This window comes from Calypte anna, chromosome 1, assembly GCF_003957555.1.
Source record: "Calypte anna isolate BGI_N300 chromosome 1, bCalAnn1_v1.p, whole genome shotgun sequence".
Taxonomy (NCBI): domain Eukaryota; kingdom Metazoa; phylum Chordata; class Aves; order Apodiformes; family Trochilidae; genus Calypte; species Calypte anna.
The window spans coordinates 88913245-88926849 of record NC_044244.1 but is presented as its reverse complement, the minus strand read 5'-3'; the positions used below and the strand labels follow the sequence as shown (position 1 = coordinate 88926849).

General features: G+C 40.7%; 1 protein-coding gene and 1 non-coding gene across 3 annotated transcripts; both read left to right on the top strand.

The window, feature by feature from the left end:
* Window positions 1-4199: 4199 nt before the first annotated feature.
* Window positions 4200-13541, top strand: SLC25A3 (solute carrier family 25 member 3). 2 transcript variants are annotated; one of them, XM_008499142.2, is made up of 8 exons: window positions 4200-4346; window positions 4493-4649; window positions 8153-8274; window positions 10989-11168; window positions 11283-11464; window positions 12160-12332; window positions 12891-13001; window positions 13121-13541. In XM_008499142.2, exons 2-8 carry the CDS (start codon window positions 4499-4501, stop codon window positions 13279-13281), a joined length of 1080 nt encoding a protein of 359 aa, XP_008497364.1. In that variant the 5' UTR covers window positions 4200-4346; window positions 4493-4498; the 3' UTR covers window positions 13282-13541. The 2 variants fall into 2 exon arrangements, with proteins under 2 accessions (XP_008497364.1, XP_030321469.1); XM_030465609.1 differs by lacking the exon at window positions 8153-8274 and adding an exon at window positions 7868-7989 and having other exon boundaries at window positions 4241-4346.
* Window positions 11617-11856, top strand: LOC115600502. The gene has a single exon (XR_003989026.1). It is a non-coding gene; the product is annotated as a small nucleolar RNA SNORA53 (small nucleolar RNA).
* Window positions 13542-13605: the final 64 nt, after the last annotated feature.

Here is a 13605-nt window from a genome sequence, read left to right as displayed (position 1 = left end):
CAACTGATGTATTAATGGTGTCATTTTGTGCTGCTACAGTCTTCCATTTAAAAAAAAAATCCATGACTTAATCTGATAGTAAAAACAGAGCAGTTTGTGTCAGCATTTATGGGGAGGAATACTATTGCATTATAGTAAAATAACTTTGCACCATAATAATTTAGCTTATGTTAGGCTAACTTGGAAGAAGCTAGTCTTTGTTTGCTTTTCAATGCTAAAGGAGCTTCCTTTTTACTTTACATTTATTCACCTTACTTTGCTATATGTTTTAACATGAAATCTCTCCTTCTCTTCTAGTTACATGAAATACTTGACCTTCCAGGGATACTGTTAGCATTATAAAAAAACCAAAACCCCTAAACCAAACCCCCAGCTGCATGGCAGTGCAATTAAATGTCATCATTCTTTCACATATGCATTGTTTTGAAGAACCTCCAAGAATCCTCTCGGTTTCATTGTTACTTCACAGAAGGTAAAGACTTTTCTTCATTAAGTCCTCAAAGTAACTTACATGTAGCTGGCCTATCGTGGGAAGGCACAAAGAATGAAATGAACAAGCTGCTTATACTTGAGGGTGAGATAGTCCTGATGGTAATCTCTCCCTCTCCCTTTTCCGTTCTCCCCCAATTTTGGGAATTTACCACCATTCCCAAAGATATTCACAGTGAGTAACACATGGAGCAATAGTGCTGCTAGTTGAATAGTTGCATGTGCTTGAAGAATCTTCTAAATACTAGTGGTTAAGTTACTCTAAAATATACTAGAGTCTTTTTATCGAAGTACTGAATAGGAACTGGTGTTCTTTTGTAAAGAATCTCACTTTTGTTCCATTAGTCTATCTTTTGCTTCCAGACAGAGCCAGGTTAAACTTTCAAATCCAATTATAAAATAGAGCAATTTTACGGCCTAGTATTAGAATCCAAATTCCTGTTGCAAAAATTGAGTTCTGATGTAAGAAATATTACTTAAGGCATATTACTTAAGGAAATATTACTTTTAGGGCAAAGGCTGCAAAAAGTCTGAGAAAAGGCCTATGTAAGTTAACAAATATGACCAAGTCTTTTTGTTTTGATGTTGCTTTTTCTCATGATGGATCATTACAGCTCAGAATGCTGTGCTGAAAACATGGCAGATCTGGGTTTGTGTGTCTAAATTAGAGCTTTCCACCGTAGAGCTTACATTTTTCCTTTGTAAGTTGTGTGCTATTCTTTCAATATGCACTTGGTCTCGGGAGTCTGGTATCAAGCTGTGAATCACTAGAGGTTATGATTTACAGTGTTGAGATGTTAATTTTTTTGGCACCTGATCCTTGGTAAGGCTATGAGAACTTCCCTAGTGTCTAAGATGAAAAACTCTCAAGGAGGCTCTTTGAATTCTGTGTGTGTGTTTTAAATCTTTGTATTTAAATATGAAAAGGTGTGAAGGAGCTTTTTCTTCAGCAGGTTTCCTTGCTGTGATCTGTGGGCAAAATACCTATTAAAAAGTGTGGAGTAGTTTGTGCAGGGTTAAGTCAAAAGCTGAGTGTTAGAAGAATGCCTATAAATTACAGAGTTCCAAAAGGAGGCTCTTCACCAGGGGAAAAAAAAAAGTTTCCAAATGAAGCTTGTAAAATGGTGTGATAGGGCTGAAAAGTGGTTTTTCTTTCTTTTTAAATTAAAAACTTTATCTGAATCATCAAAATAGAGGCACAGGTGGGTTGTAACAATTAATTCTAAATATTGTGGTGTTTCAGCATTTACCCTTCATAGCCTGTTATTGTAGCTTTTATTTTATGTTTGGTAAATCTACCTATGTTTGTCTAAAACTTCCAAGCGCTTCTGCTTTTCTTAGGGAGTATTCCAAGCTGCTTTGCACCACTGCAACAGCAAGCTATGACAGAAATGCATACATCATATGTTCTTATAGCATAGGGTCTACAAGTTAATTCAACTTGGAAAATAGTCATAAGGTGGCATATACACTTTTAACTAGTAGGTGTGTATCAGTATCTATGAGAATAATTCCTCAAATTTTCTGTCCTTCCTCACTTTGAAATTCTTTTTCAGCATTGGTAATATGTGTTTAAGAAGTGTATCTGCATTGCCTTCTTCATTTGTTGTTTAGGGAAAAAAATGGTGGTTTATGGAGGAAAAACATGTACTGCCTGGGAGAATTTGGATAAGAAGATTATCAGATGAAGATGCCTATGGCAGTGACTTGTAAAAACAGGAGAGGTTTCTTGGCTTTCTGCTGATACAATGAGTGATTACATAAAATACATGTTTACAATAGGAGCAAATGGTACTTGTGCTGACCTCTGGTTATCAAAGGTGTGGGTGGTTGTTTTTCCATCTCACTTTTTATTTTTCCTACTCTGCAGCCAGAGTCTAGTTTACTCAAGAGGGACTTCTGTGGCAGTACTATCAGGCATGTGTCATTTTAGCCTCTGTGTGCTGGTCTCCCTGGACCAACAGTAAGTCAAATAGAGAACAAGATTTGATTTTACTTAACAGGCTTTATTAAAATGTTAGAACTGTGAGAAGTTACTGTAAGAATGCAACTATGATACAATTTCTTCTGTGCTGCAGGAAGGAGGTGGGGGATAGAGAGGGTGGGGTGGGTGTTAATTACAGGAGAGGTGTAATTAGGAAAACTTTGTAGTTGCCCAAATAATGTTTTCCTAAACTCCCAAAATTAGAAAAGCTACTGATTTAAAAAGATCTGTGATAGCATTTCTGTGAATCTGACAGAAGTGGACACCAACAAGTAACTCCTTTAGAGTCTTCATCTATAATTGGCTTCAGAGTGTGTCAGAAATTAAGATTAATCTAGATGGTTCAAATTACAGGCTATTGCTATTTGATTCTTTCACTGAAAAAAAAACGTTGAAGAGATTTTCTATGTAAAATTATATGCACTCAGTAGGAAGATAGATTATCCCTGTATTTTCATGGGGATATATTAGAATCTGGTGTTTTAATAGTACTTGTTAATAGTATAGCTGTTAGAATTGTCAGCTAAAAAGAAAAAAGCTGATTGTTCCATAGACTGTAACTCTAAATGTCACTACTAGTTGTGCACACAAATTGCCTGCAAGAATTTCAGTCCTTTATATGTAATTTCAAGGTAAGAGCCCAAGTCCTTGTCATGTATAGAGGTTGTTAGCTAATTAAAACTACATCAGCATCGGTGTTTAGCTTTTAGATAAAACATTGCCAATGATTGCTTGTATGCAAGTGAATAGAGCAGAACAAGTACTGGCAAAATGAAGAGTTCTGGCTTTTTTTTTTTTTTTTACTGCCAGTGTCAGAGAAGTGAACAGCACTTCAGGCTTTCTGCTGGTTGCTAAATGAAACTACTTAAATAATGTAAGTTTCAGCTGACCTTTTCCTACTCTGCAGCTGGAGTCGAGTTTACTCGAGAGGGACTTCTGTGACAGTACTATCAGGCGTGTCATTTTTGCCTCTGTGTGCTGGTCTCCCTGGACCGACTTTGTTGTGAAATGCAGCAAGTAGAAGCTCACAGCGTGCTGCGGCTGAGGCCTGGTGGTGACCTTTTGTCAAGTGAGCTGCGTCTTCTGTTTACCAGGGAGTGGTGAGGAAGTATTACAAGATGCCAGTGAACAGCTGGGGCGATACGGCTTTAAGTTCATCTTAGAAACTGGGTGCGATTCAGAGCGGAATGGCCGCAGAGGGGGAACGGAGCCTAACCCGTGAGCTGCTGCCGCAGAGGAACGGGTGTTTCCGCAGCGCCTCCCGAGTGGCATTGTCCGGGGACTGACCTGGCGAGCTCCCCGAGACCGGCAGCGAGAAGGAAGGATCAAGGAGTTCAGGCGCAGGGTTTAAAGCGGGAAGAAGGACACACTGATCTCCACCCTTGGCTGCCCACACCGAACCTTGTCCCTACCGGCAGCCTTCCAGACAGAAGTCGCCGCCTTCCTCTGGCCTATCGCGGCTGCAGCGCCCGCCTGACCTCTGCGAGGGCAGCCGAGATGCCGGCTGGCGGCGACTCGCAGGCAGCGCCTTCGCACTGTCCCCCGGGCTCTGCTAACCCAGTGTTGTGTTGTGCTAGCCCAGCCCTCTCCTCCCCGCCCGGGGTGCGGCTGGGCCCGGCAGCCCCACGGGGTGGGCGGTGTCGGCCGCTGCCCCAGCGCGAGGCCGCATTGCGCAGGCCTGAAGGGGAAGGGCGTTGCCCCGCTCTGCGCCTGCGCGATAATGCCGGCTGGCAGAGCGCCCCGGCCAATCGCCCCGCAGCTTCTTGCGCGGTGGCTCCGCCCTACGCGTCGGCGAAGGACAAAGTGCCGGGCCCGGGGCCGGGATCAGCCTCTGCGCCCCGCAGCGGTCTGCGCGCTGCCGCCATCTTAGGAGGTGAGTCCGGGCGGCGTGGAGGAGCTGAGTCCGCGGTGCCCGCTGCTCGCCCCGGGGCGATCGGCCCCGCTCGGATTGCGGTTCCGGCCGGGCAGGCTCATATCGGGCCGCCCTCTCTCACGCCGCTCTGCTCTTGTCCGCCGCAGGTCGCCATGTTCTCCTCTATCGCGCCGCTTGCCCGGCTCAACCCCTTCTACGCGCCGCACTTCCAGCTGGCCCAGCAGGATGGGGTGAGGAAGCGTGCGGAGCCAGCGGAGGCGCCCACCACGCGGCGGAGCTTGGCGGCCGCCTCTGCCTCTGAAGGTGAGAGAGGAGGGGAGAGAGTGAGGGGGAGGAGGCGAGGCCTGTGGGCGGTGGAGGCGCCGGTGCCCGCACGGTGCCCGTTGGGGTGACGGGGGGAGGGTTAGCGCTCGGAGGGGCTCAGGTGGGCCCGGTGGAGCCGGCGCTGGGCCTACACGCCCGCTTGGAGGACGAGGAAGGGCACGGGTGGGGGAGGCGCTGGCAGCTCCTTCCGCTGCCCCGTGCGGTGTGCGCTGGGCTGCAGCGAGGATCCGGAAAGGGCATAGTAAAGTTTAACCTCGGAGAAATTACGGACACCCTGCGTGGAGGCTCATTTTGGGAATAACGGAGGGCTTTTTCTAGTTCTGCTGGGCTTGCAGCTTCGAGGGCTGAGGCTTTAGGCCCGTACCTAAAGGAGGAGCATGGATGGATTTGAACGACTGTCTCGCCCTTCGTTTTTTCTTTCTTATTTTTTTTCCCTCCTCTCTGTTTATCAGCCGTTGGTCATCCAAACATCCAGACACATTCGAGGGGCCTGCAACTGTTTTGCTGTTCTTTTTTCTTTTTTTTTTTTTTTTTTTTTTTTTTTTTTTCTTTTGCTATGTTTTCCTTTTTGTAGTTGGGGGGGCATACCCCAGATAGCTGTGCTAAGATATAGTGATGCATTTTATGTTGAAATGCAAGTGCTTCCTATATGCTTTCCTGGTAACTGTCATGACTTCCAAAGGTCAAACCTTGGTGATAGTTCTAATGGTGGAGGTAGATGTTAAAGTTTTAATTTTTCTAAGTTATTAATAATTTAAAAGCATTTCTCTGCCTTTATTTAAAAAAATTAAGAAGTGCTTTTGGCAAGATACCTCTTTAGAAGTACTGTGATACTGAAGTATGTTAGTGCTCTTGCGTGAGCATTCATGTAATATGTGAGAGACAGAACTGGGCGTTGTATAAGTTGTCAAGAACATACTTCTGGCTTTCACTGTAGTAATCTTGTTGCTAGCTAACTAAAGCCCCCGCTTTCTCTTCAGTGTGCTAAGTATATGCAGTAGTGCACTTAATTCTTAAAAGCGGTATGCTTCATCCTTTTTGGAGGAAGATTATGTCAAACATGACCAGAATATCTCGCTCGTTTTAGTCTTTTTTTGTCTGCTCATTATTTTACATGTCAGTTGGTTCTTTGGCCTTTGTGTTGGAAGAGTAATACATTGCAGAAGATATCTGAGCTTATGCAAGGTCATTCAAAGTCAGTACAAACCACAAGGCCTTCTGAGTTCAGCCCAGGGCATCAACCATAATGCAGCTCAGGAACGAAGTGTTTTATGACTAGTTGTTGGAATTTGTCCTTGTTAATGTGTCAGATCAGAAGCAGAGAAGTGAAAGAGTTATGATGTAGCTCTCTTAACAGAGCTGCCTTGTATATTTGTGTTCTGAGTAACTTCAGGGTGATTGTCTTCAGTCAGTGTCTAGGTATGTTAGAAAAACTTTCTTGCCTATGTGCTGAATGTTTAGCCAGTTGTCTTTATAAGTAACAGTTTTTAGGAAATACTCTGAGATCCATGGCTTTTTTTTTTCCTAATACTGCTGTACTGCTGCAAACTTGGGTACCTGTGAAGAGCTCAAGCCTGATTGGTCTGGCTTGCTTAATTACTGTTTTTGAACACCTAACTGATAGGTCAGTCTGAACAGCAGATACATAAAGCTCTGCTTTTCTGTACTTCCTACAAATGTCTCTATCAGTTGAGGACTGTGACTTCTAACAGTAAATTGCTGTGAGAAAGGGAATGTGTGTGAGCAATCTGTGGTATCTGGGCAGCAAGGTAACTGCTGCAGTCCTGTTGAGCTGTAGGTCCAAGATACAGGGAGACAGAGCTGCCCTGTGCTGCAGCTTCAGAGTGTTCTGTTGATTACACCTGCATAGAAAGCCTTGTTTGTGTTTGTTTAATCAGGCATTCTGGCAAGATGTAAAAAAAATATTACTGTGTCTGCAAATCTGTTATCATAACCAAGCTAGTTTAGAGGTAGTTCAGGACCAGCATATTTACAGTCTTGAGCAGTATCTGAATTTTAAAAGTTCTCATGGATTATGTGTTGTTATGACTGTTGATTGATTTATTGCTCTAAATTCAGGCTTAATATGGTTTCTTTATTTTACAAATAAAAAATTACATTTGTTTTCTCTGTGATTAATTTTGAGTAAGATGAGAAATGTGAATGTAAAGTGTAATGTAAAATCTGGAACATCTTGGAGAAGTTCCCTCATAATAGCAAAGTTATGAGCTGGATAGACATGCTAGTGTTAACTGGTGCTCTTGTCAATCCATTTGAAATGTGTTATTTTTTGTTATGTTTATAAAAATTTATTTTCAGGAGCAGTAAGGGCAAAGAAGCTCCAAACAACATACATTTGTACTGTCTGTTGCTTTATTAGTGTTTTTCTGGAAACAACCTTTAAGTTGGTGAACAGTTTAACATCTCTTCCTTTATACTGTGCTAGATTCAGTCACAAAAGAACCTCAATTGTCCCTCTTTACTCTGGAGAGTATTTTCTGTATAGTGTACTGCTTTCTATGTGCTTATACAGTATATTAATTTTACTTTTATGTTTTAAATGCTAAGCCTAGTATCAGAAATGGGCATGATAATTATTAAAATTCTGCAGTTTCATTAGATAGAAACTGTACGAATCTGAGATTCTGTATGTAAAAGAAAAATTTAGGAATCTGAGTAACCTAAAAAATAATATGACAATATATCTGTTTAAAGAGTAATACAACACTGATCTTAGATCTGTATGGTCTCAAATACAGAAGTTGAACTAACAGGATATTTAGTGAAAGAATCTTTGTCTCTAGAATATTAGAGAAACACTCTGATCAATTTCCTGATATAAGAAAGTGTTGAATATTGTATATTTACCTAATAATTTCTACTAGAAACTTACTGGATTATTGATTTCTATGGTATAAATGTGTTGTAAACTAAAACATTACTTTTTTCCAATGCTTTTTTTAAGGAAGAAATGAAATTGTGAAGGCCTTGAATGAAATCATGTTAGTCCAAAAGGTGTTAATTTAAAACAAGGGAATTATTTTTGTGTAACACTACAGTTGAATAGTATAGCATGGGATATAATTTCAATTTAAATACTTTACAGAAGGTAGCACTCAGACCCTTCTGTTTCGTTCTGGATTTTCATTACCATTTTTGATTGATCATGTGTATTTTTTTTTTCCCCAATGAACTAGAATACAGCTGTGAATATGGCTCAGGCAGATTCTTTATGCTTTGTGGCTTTGGTGGGATTATTAGCTGTGGAACAACACATACAGCACTGGTTCCTCTAGACCTGGTTAAATGCAGAATGCAGGTTTGTTCTGCATGTTGGTATGTGGTGGCATTGACAAAGCATGTCTAGTGTGGTATAATTAATCTACTAATGAGCTGGAGGCATAAAATATCCCTGGACATCGTTGTCCAAAAATGCATGGAGTTGATGTAAAAGCATGGTGTGTCTTTATTTTTTGCTGCAGAATACAGTTGCGAATATGGCTCACTCCAGTTTTACGCTCTCTGTGGCGTTGGTGGGGTCCTAAGTTGTGGCATAACACACACTGCTGTTGTACCTCTGGATTTAGTGAAATGTCGTATGCAGGTTTGTATTAACTTAAACCTTTCTTTAACTTCTTCTCTATGAATATTAGTCAGCATAGTAGGAATTGACAGTAGTGATGCTTTCTTTTCTGGATAACAGGAGTGAGTAAAATTGAATGTTGTTTTTATCAAGTCTATTGCTGTGAGGCTGCCCATACACCACTTTCAAGAGAATCAGAAGCATTTAGGATAATCTGAATCATGTTATACTAAAGGCACGTTCAACTGACTGCATTTACCAAGAGGCACCCACCATAATGGTACTCTGGTTGGACTATCTAATAGTATTATTCTTGTGGTTTTGTAGGAAGAAAAGAGTATCTTTGCTGTTTTGAAGCAAACAGTTTTTAGCCTGGCGTGACATGCACGTGTAATTTGGTTCATTAACATTGTGGATATCAGTGCGTGGCTTATTGATTGGATACTTTTTTAGTGTTGCCACTTTGAATAAAATGGGTAAAACTTGATGTGGTATCAGTAAGTCCATCAGTGCTTGTGGCTGATTTCAGTATCAGTAAGGCCATCCATGCTTGTGGCTGGCTTCAGTGAAGTGCATCTTGATTGAACTGAAAGGAGGGTAGTGACCTTGCACTTAATTTTCAATACTATCTTCTGCATTAAAATCATCTAGTGAACAGCCATGGGTAAAGGCATACTAGTGGAATGAGGAAAGAGGAAAATTTATCTCAAGAAAAAAACAAATTGAAGTGCACATCTAAATTTCTGGATATACTGTAGTTAATGTCTTCCCTGTTGCATAGGCTGATACCCATTATGAAAGTGGCAATTTTGTAATGGTGGAACTGAATTTAGGAGGTAACCAAATTAATTAAACCTGCTAGGTATAGTAGGCACACTGCATCTGATACTCTTTAAAACTGTGTTATTCTGGAAGGCCTTTATTTAGCATTCTCTACAAGAGTGGCTTTTTCACATATAATAGTTAGGGTTGGAAGGGATCTTAAAGGTCATCAAGACCCAACCCCCCTGCATGGGCAGGGACACCTTCCACTGGATCAGGTTGCACAAGGCCTCATCCAGCCTGGCCTTGAACACTTTCAGAGAAGGGGCATCAACAGCCTCCCTATAAGTAGCCTATTTGAGTATCTTACTACCCTCATCCTAAAGAACCTAAATCTACCCTCTTTCAGTTTAAAGCCTTTGTGAGTGCACCTGAACTCTTATCTCAAACTAGCACATCAGATAAACACAGGGTGCATCAAATAAGAACAACATGCTGCTTTCTACAAAATTTACATTTACAAATCTTTGTAGAAATTGCATAGTAGGTGTTAGTTGTAGCTGACTGTTGTACTTCTGTATTTTAAGTGCACTCTTCTGTTGTTACATATTTCACAATCCAATACTGGTAGCTTGATGACCCATGCTTAAGGTTGATTTCCTGAGGAGATTGACCATAGGTAAAGAGGATGTAGCATCTCAGGTCTTAATCTGACTGCAAATTAGGTTAATGTGTAGAAGGTCTGAGAGCTGTACAGTGCTGCATATACAGCTGGGAGCAAGGACTCTACTAACCAGGCTTCAGCTGCTTGGCTCAGATATACTCAGCTCATGTGCCAGTCCTGGCGTCCTTACTTGGTAAGGATAGTGATACTCTCCCTTCTCTAGCATTTAGAGGAAGGTGCAAGAGGAGGGTTCCATATGGATTCCAGGTGTGACCTTGCAGACTTCTTAGTATTTTTCTCTTTTCAGATCCACTACAGAGTATGTTACTAATCCTTCCTAGATTCTCCAGGAAGAAACCTGTTGCCTGTCCTCTCAAATATTTTTAAAAATAGGTCACCTTTTATGTAGGTGGTAATTAAGCACAGTCTCATATGAACATAGTCTCATTTTACAGTGCCAGACTAAATACCCAGTTTTCTTAAATTCCGAGTCTTCAAAAATTTATGTGCTTCAGTGAAATAATTCTCAAGCAGATTTTTGCCAGACTGCAAGACAAATTATCAGTCACTGCAGTTTGGCATGCATGTCCCATAGCCCTTCCTGAAAGCTTTGGTTGACTTCTAATTTAATGTCTTCCTTCTTGTCCTCTGAGGAAGTGTTGAATGATGTCAAATGTGAAAAGTAACAGTGTGGTGTGACTTGAAATTTGTCATAATGACTTGTTGAAGAATTTTTTAAAAGGTTTCCTTTCATATGACACAAAATTGTTCAAGTTGGTCTCTTAATTTCTGGTAGGTTATTAACGAAATCTCACTCAAGAGTTTAGTGTGCAGAAAATAAGGTGTATTGTAGCCTTTACTGTGAAGCCAAAGTACAAGTGCAGTAGTTTTTGAGTGCTTTTTGAAACTCAAATATACATAGGTGGGCTATGTAGAGTGGATAAGATCTCTGTCAGAAGCTCTCAGATCATTATATAAACTGCTCTAAATATAGTTGTAGCAGTAAGCTACTGACAGTTTTAGAATAGTGATTTCAGTAAATCTTTTTAATTCAGAAAGTTGTATTCTTCATTTGGAGAAGCATATACAGACAGCTTGGTGGTTCCTGAGTATTGAGGAACGTACTGACTGTAAGCATAAATTAGGATTTGAGACAAGTAACATTACAAGTTGGTGTAATCTTGGGGTGAATACATCCTCTGTCCAGGGAACCTTAGGGAGCTTGCTGTCTAAGGGATTCTAAGAATTTTGCATTTCAGTTGAGAAGGGAAGCGGTGGGCTGTATCAATTAACTGTTTGTTCTGTTTAGGTTGATCCACAAAAATACAAGAGCATCTTCAATGGCTTTTCAGTGACAGTCAATGAAGATGGCGTTCGTGGTTTGGCCAAAGGATGGGCTCCAACTTTTATTGGATATTCCATGCAAGGGCTTTGTAAATTTGGTTTCTATGAAGTTTTCAAAGTCCTATATGGCAACATGCTGGGAGAGGTAAGCTGTAAGTGATGTACATAAGGCTGTATGTACACTATATATATATGGTGTAATAGTATTATTAACACAGGGTCACTCACTAATAAAAATCTGTATTTCAATTCACTTCAGGAAAATGCATATTTGTGGCGTACTTCGCTATACTTAGCGGCATCTGCCAGTGCAGAGTTTTTTGCTGACATTGCTCTGGCTCCAATGGAAGCTGCCAAAGTTCGGATTCAGACACAGCCAGGATACGCCAACACCCTGCGGCAGGCTCTGCCCAAGATGTTTGGAGAAGAAGGCATCTGGGCGTAAGTATCTCTTGATTTAAGTTTTACTTTTTATTCCAGCTTTTGGCGTAGAGTACTAATTGTTGCTTTAGCTTATAGTACTTTTTGGTCTTTAGTATTTCAAGATAACTTAGCAGACTTTAAGGAATCTGTGCTGAACTGGCTGTTAATTCTACATGCTCCTTAGATCCATCTTTGTGAGTATCTTTGTGCTGAGTTCTGCTGGACAACTTCAGTTTCTAGCAGTTCCAGTCAGAGATACTCAGCAACTTTTTGGTTGTACAGTCAAAGATGCTTGAGTCATTGGCATGTAAGAGTAATATAACTGCATGTTAGCTTTCTGTTCTGATAGAAGTGGCTGTAAATCTACAAGTCATTTATCACTATCAGGACTCAGCTGGTGTGCAGACATGAGCCTTACTGCATTTGCAGAGCATTGTAATCTGAAAAGTGACTACAGAAACATCTGTGCAGCATAGGGATTGCATAAATTTTAATTTGATTAATTTGTTGATTAATTTGTTACAAGGTGGTTCTTGGGAACTAATAAAACTTAAATTTCTGTTTGGAAGGTATTGAGATGCTTAAGCCTTACAGTTCCAATATGTAGAAGTTGTATGCTTTATAGCAAAAATAAGCTAACTAATACTTTTCAAGTTAGAAATATACATTAAATACTAGAGGAAAGTATAATGAATTGATCTCTTCTGGTTAAGTTTCTATAAAGGTGTTGCACCACTATGGATGAGACAGATTCCATACACAATGATGAAGTTTGCCTGCTTTGAACGCACTGTTGAAGCTCTGTACAAGTACGTTGTCCCCAAGCCACGAAGTGAATGTACAAAAGGAGAACAGCTGATAGTCACATTTGTTGCAGGATACATTGGTAAGGAACCCTTAAATCCTTCACTTCACTAATGCACCACCACAGCTCTAGAAGCCTGTCCTTTTTCAGAATATCAAATAGAGGCAACCAGAATGTGAGGATTTCCTTGTAACTTACCTGCCGGGGGATGAAAAATACATTTGATCTTAAAGTGGAAAATGTGTCTGAAGGAGGACAATACTCCTAATAGTTCCTCTTTATTACCACTGTTAATGTTAAAGTTCAAAACTGCAGCTGATTTAAGTGAAGAAACTCGGGTCTTTGCTAGGCTGGGAAAGAATGTAGGAAAGGGAGATAAATGTGGATGGAAGGGGCATTTTCAATATCCAGAGATTCCAGAGGTGTTTTGTTTCAGCAGAAGGGATTCTGGAAGAGCAGAACTTGAGGTATTTTGTGATATTCATGTCACATTATAAATATGTACCTGCTGATACCTGGAGGCTTTACATAACTTCTGTGCAATTTATTAGACGTTGTGGTTTCAGTTGGGCATACTTAGGGTATGTGGTAATGGTACAGCTAAAACACCACAGAATTAATGCAAAATTATTCTTTCAGCTGGTGTGTTCTGTGCAATCGTTTCCCATCCTGCTGACTCTGTGGTGTCTGTGTTGAACAAAGAAAAGGGCAGTTCTGCTTCACAAGTTCTTATGAGGCTTGGATTCAAAGGTATGTCCTTCTTGTCATTTGTTTTGGATCAACTGTTCATGATGTTCGGTCTTTTGGGCAAGGATTTCTCTCCTTTCTGGCTCCTTAAAGCTACTCATGCTTTGTGGTTTGCTCCACAGGTGTATGGAAAGGTCTCTTTGCTCGTATCATAATGATTGGTACCCTGACTGCACTACAGTGGTTCATCTATGATTCAGTGAAGGTTTATTTCAGACTTCCTCGTCCACCTCCACCTGAAATGCCAGAATCTCTGAAGAAGAAGCTTGGTCTAACTGAATAGACAACTCATGGACTGACTGTGCTGGCTGTCCCAGTGATGAGTTTCATTAAACTTTTATATATTTGACTATGTAGAAAACAAACTCTATATGATGTCATTATTGGTTTTGCCCTCATCCTACATGAGGGTTTAAATTCTACCACTGTCATTGCCTGAAATAAATGAGAAACAGAGTGCTTAGTGTCTTTTTACTACTGCATATGTAAACTTCATTTCATAGCAGCAAATACCTCAAATAATCTTCCCCCCTCAAAAAAAAACCCCAACAAAAAACAATTCTTTTGGAACTGGAGAATTATGAAACAGTTGTATCAAAACTAGGCT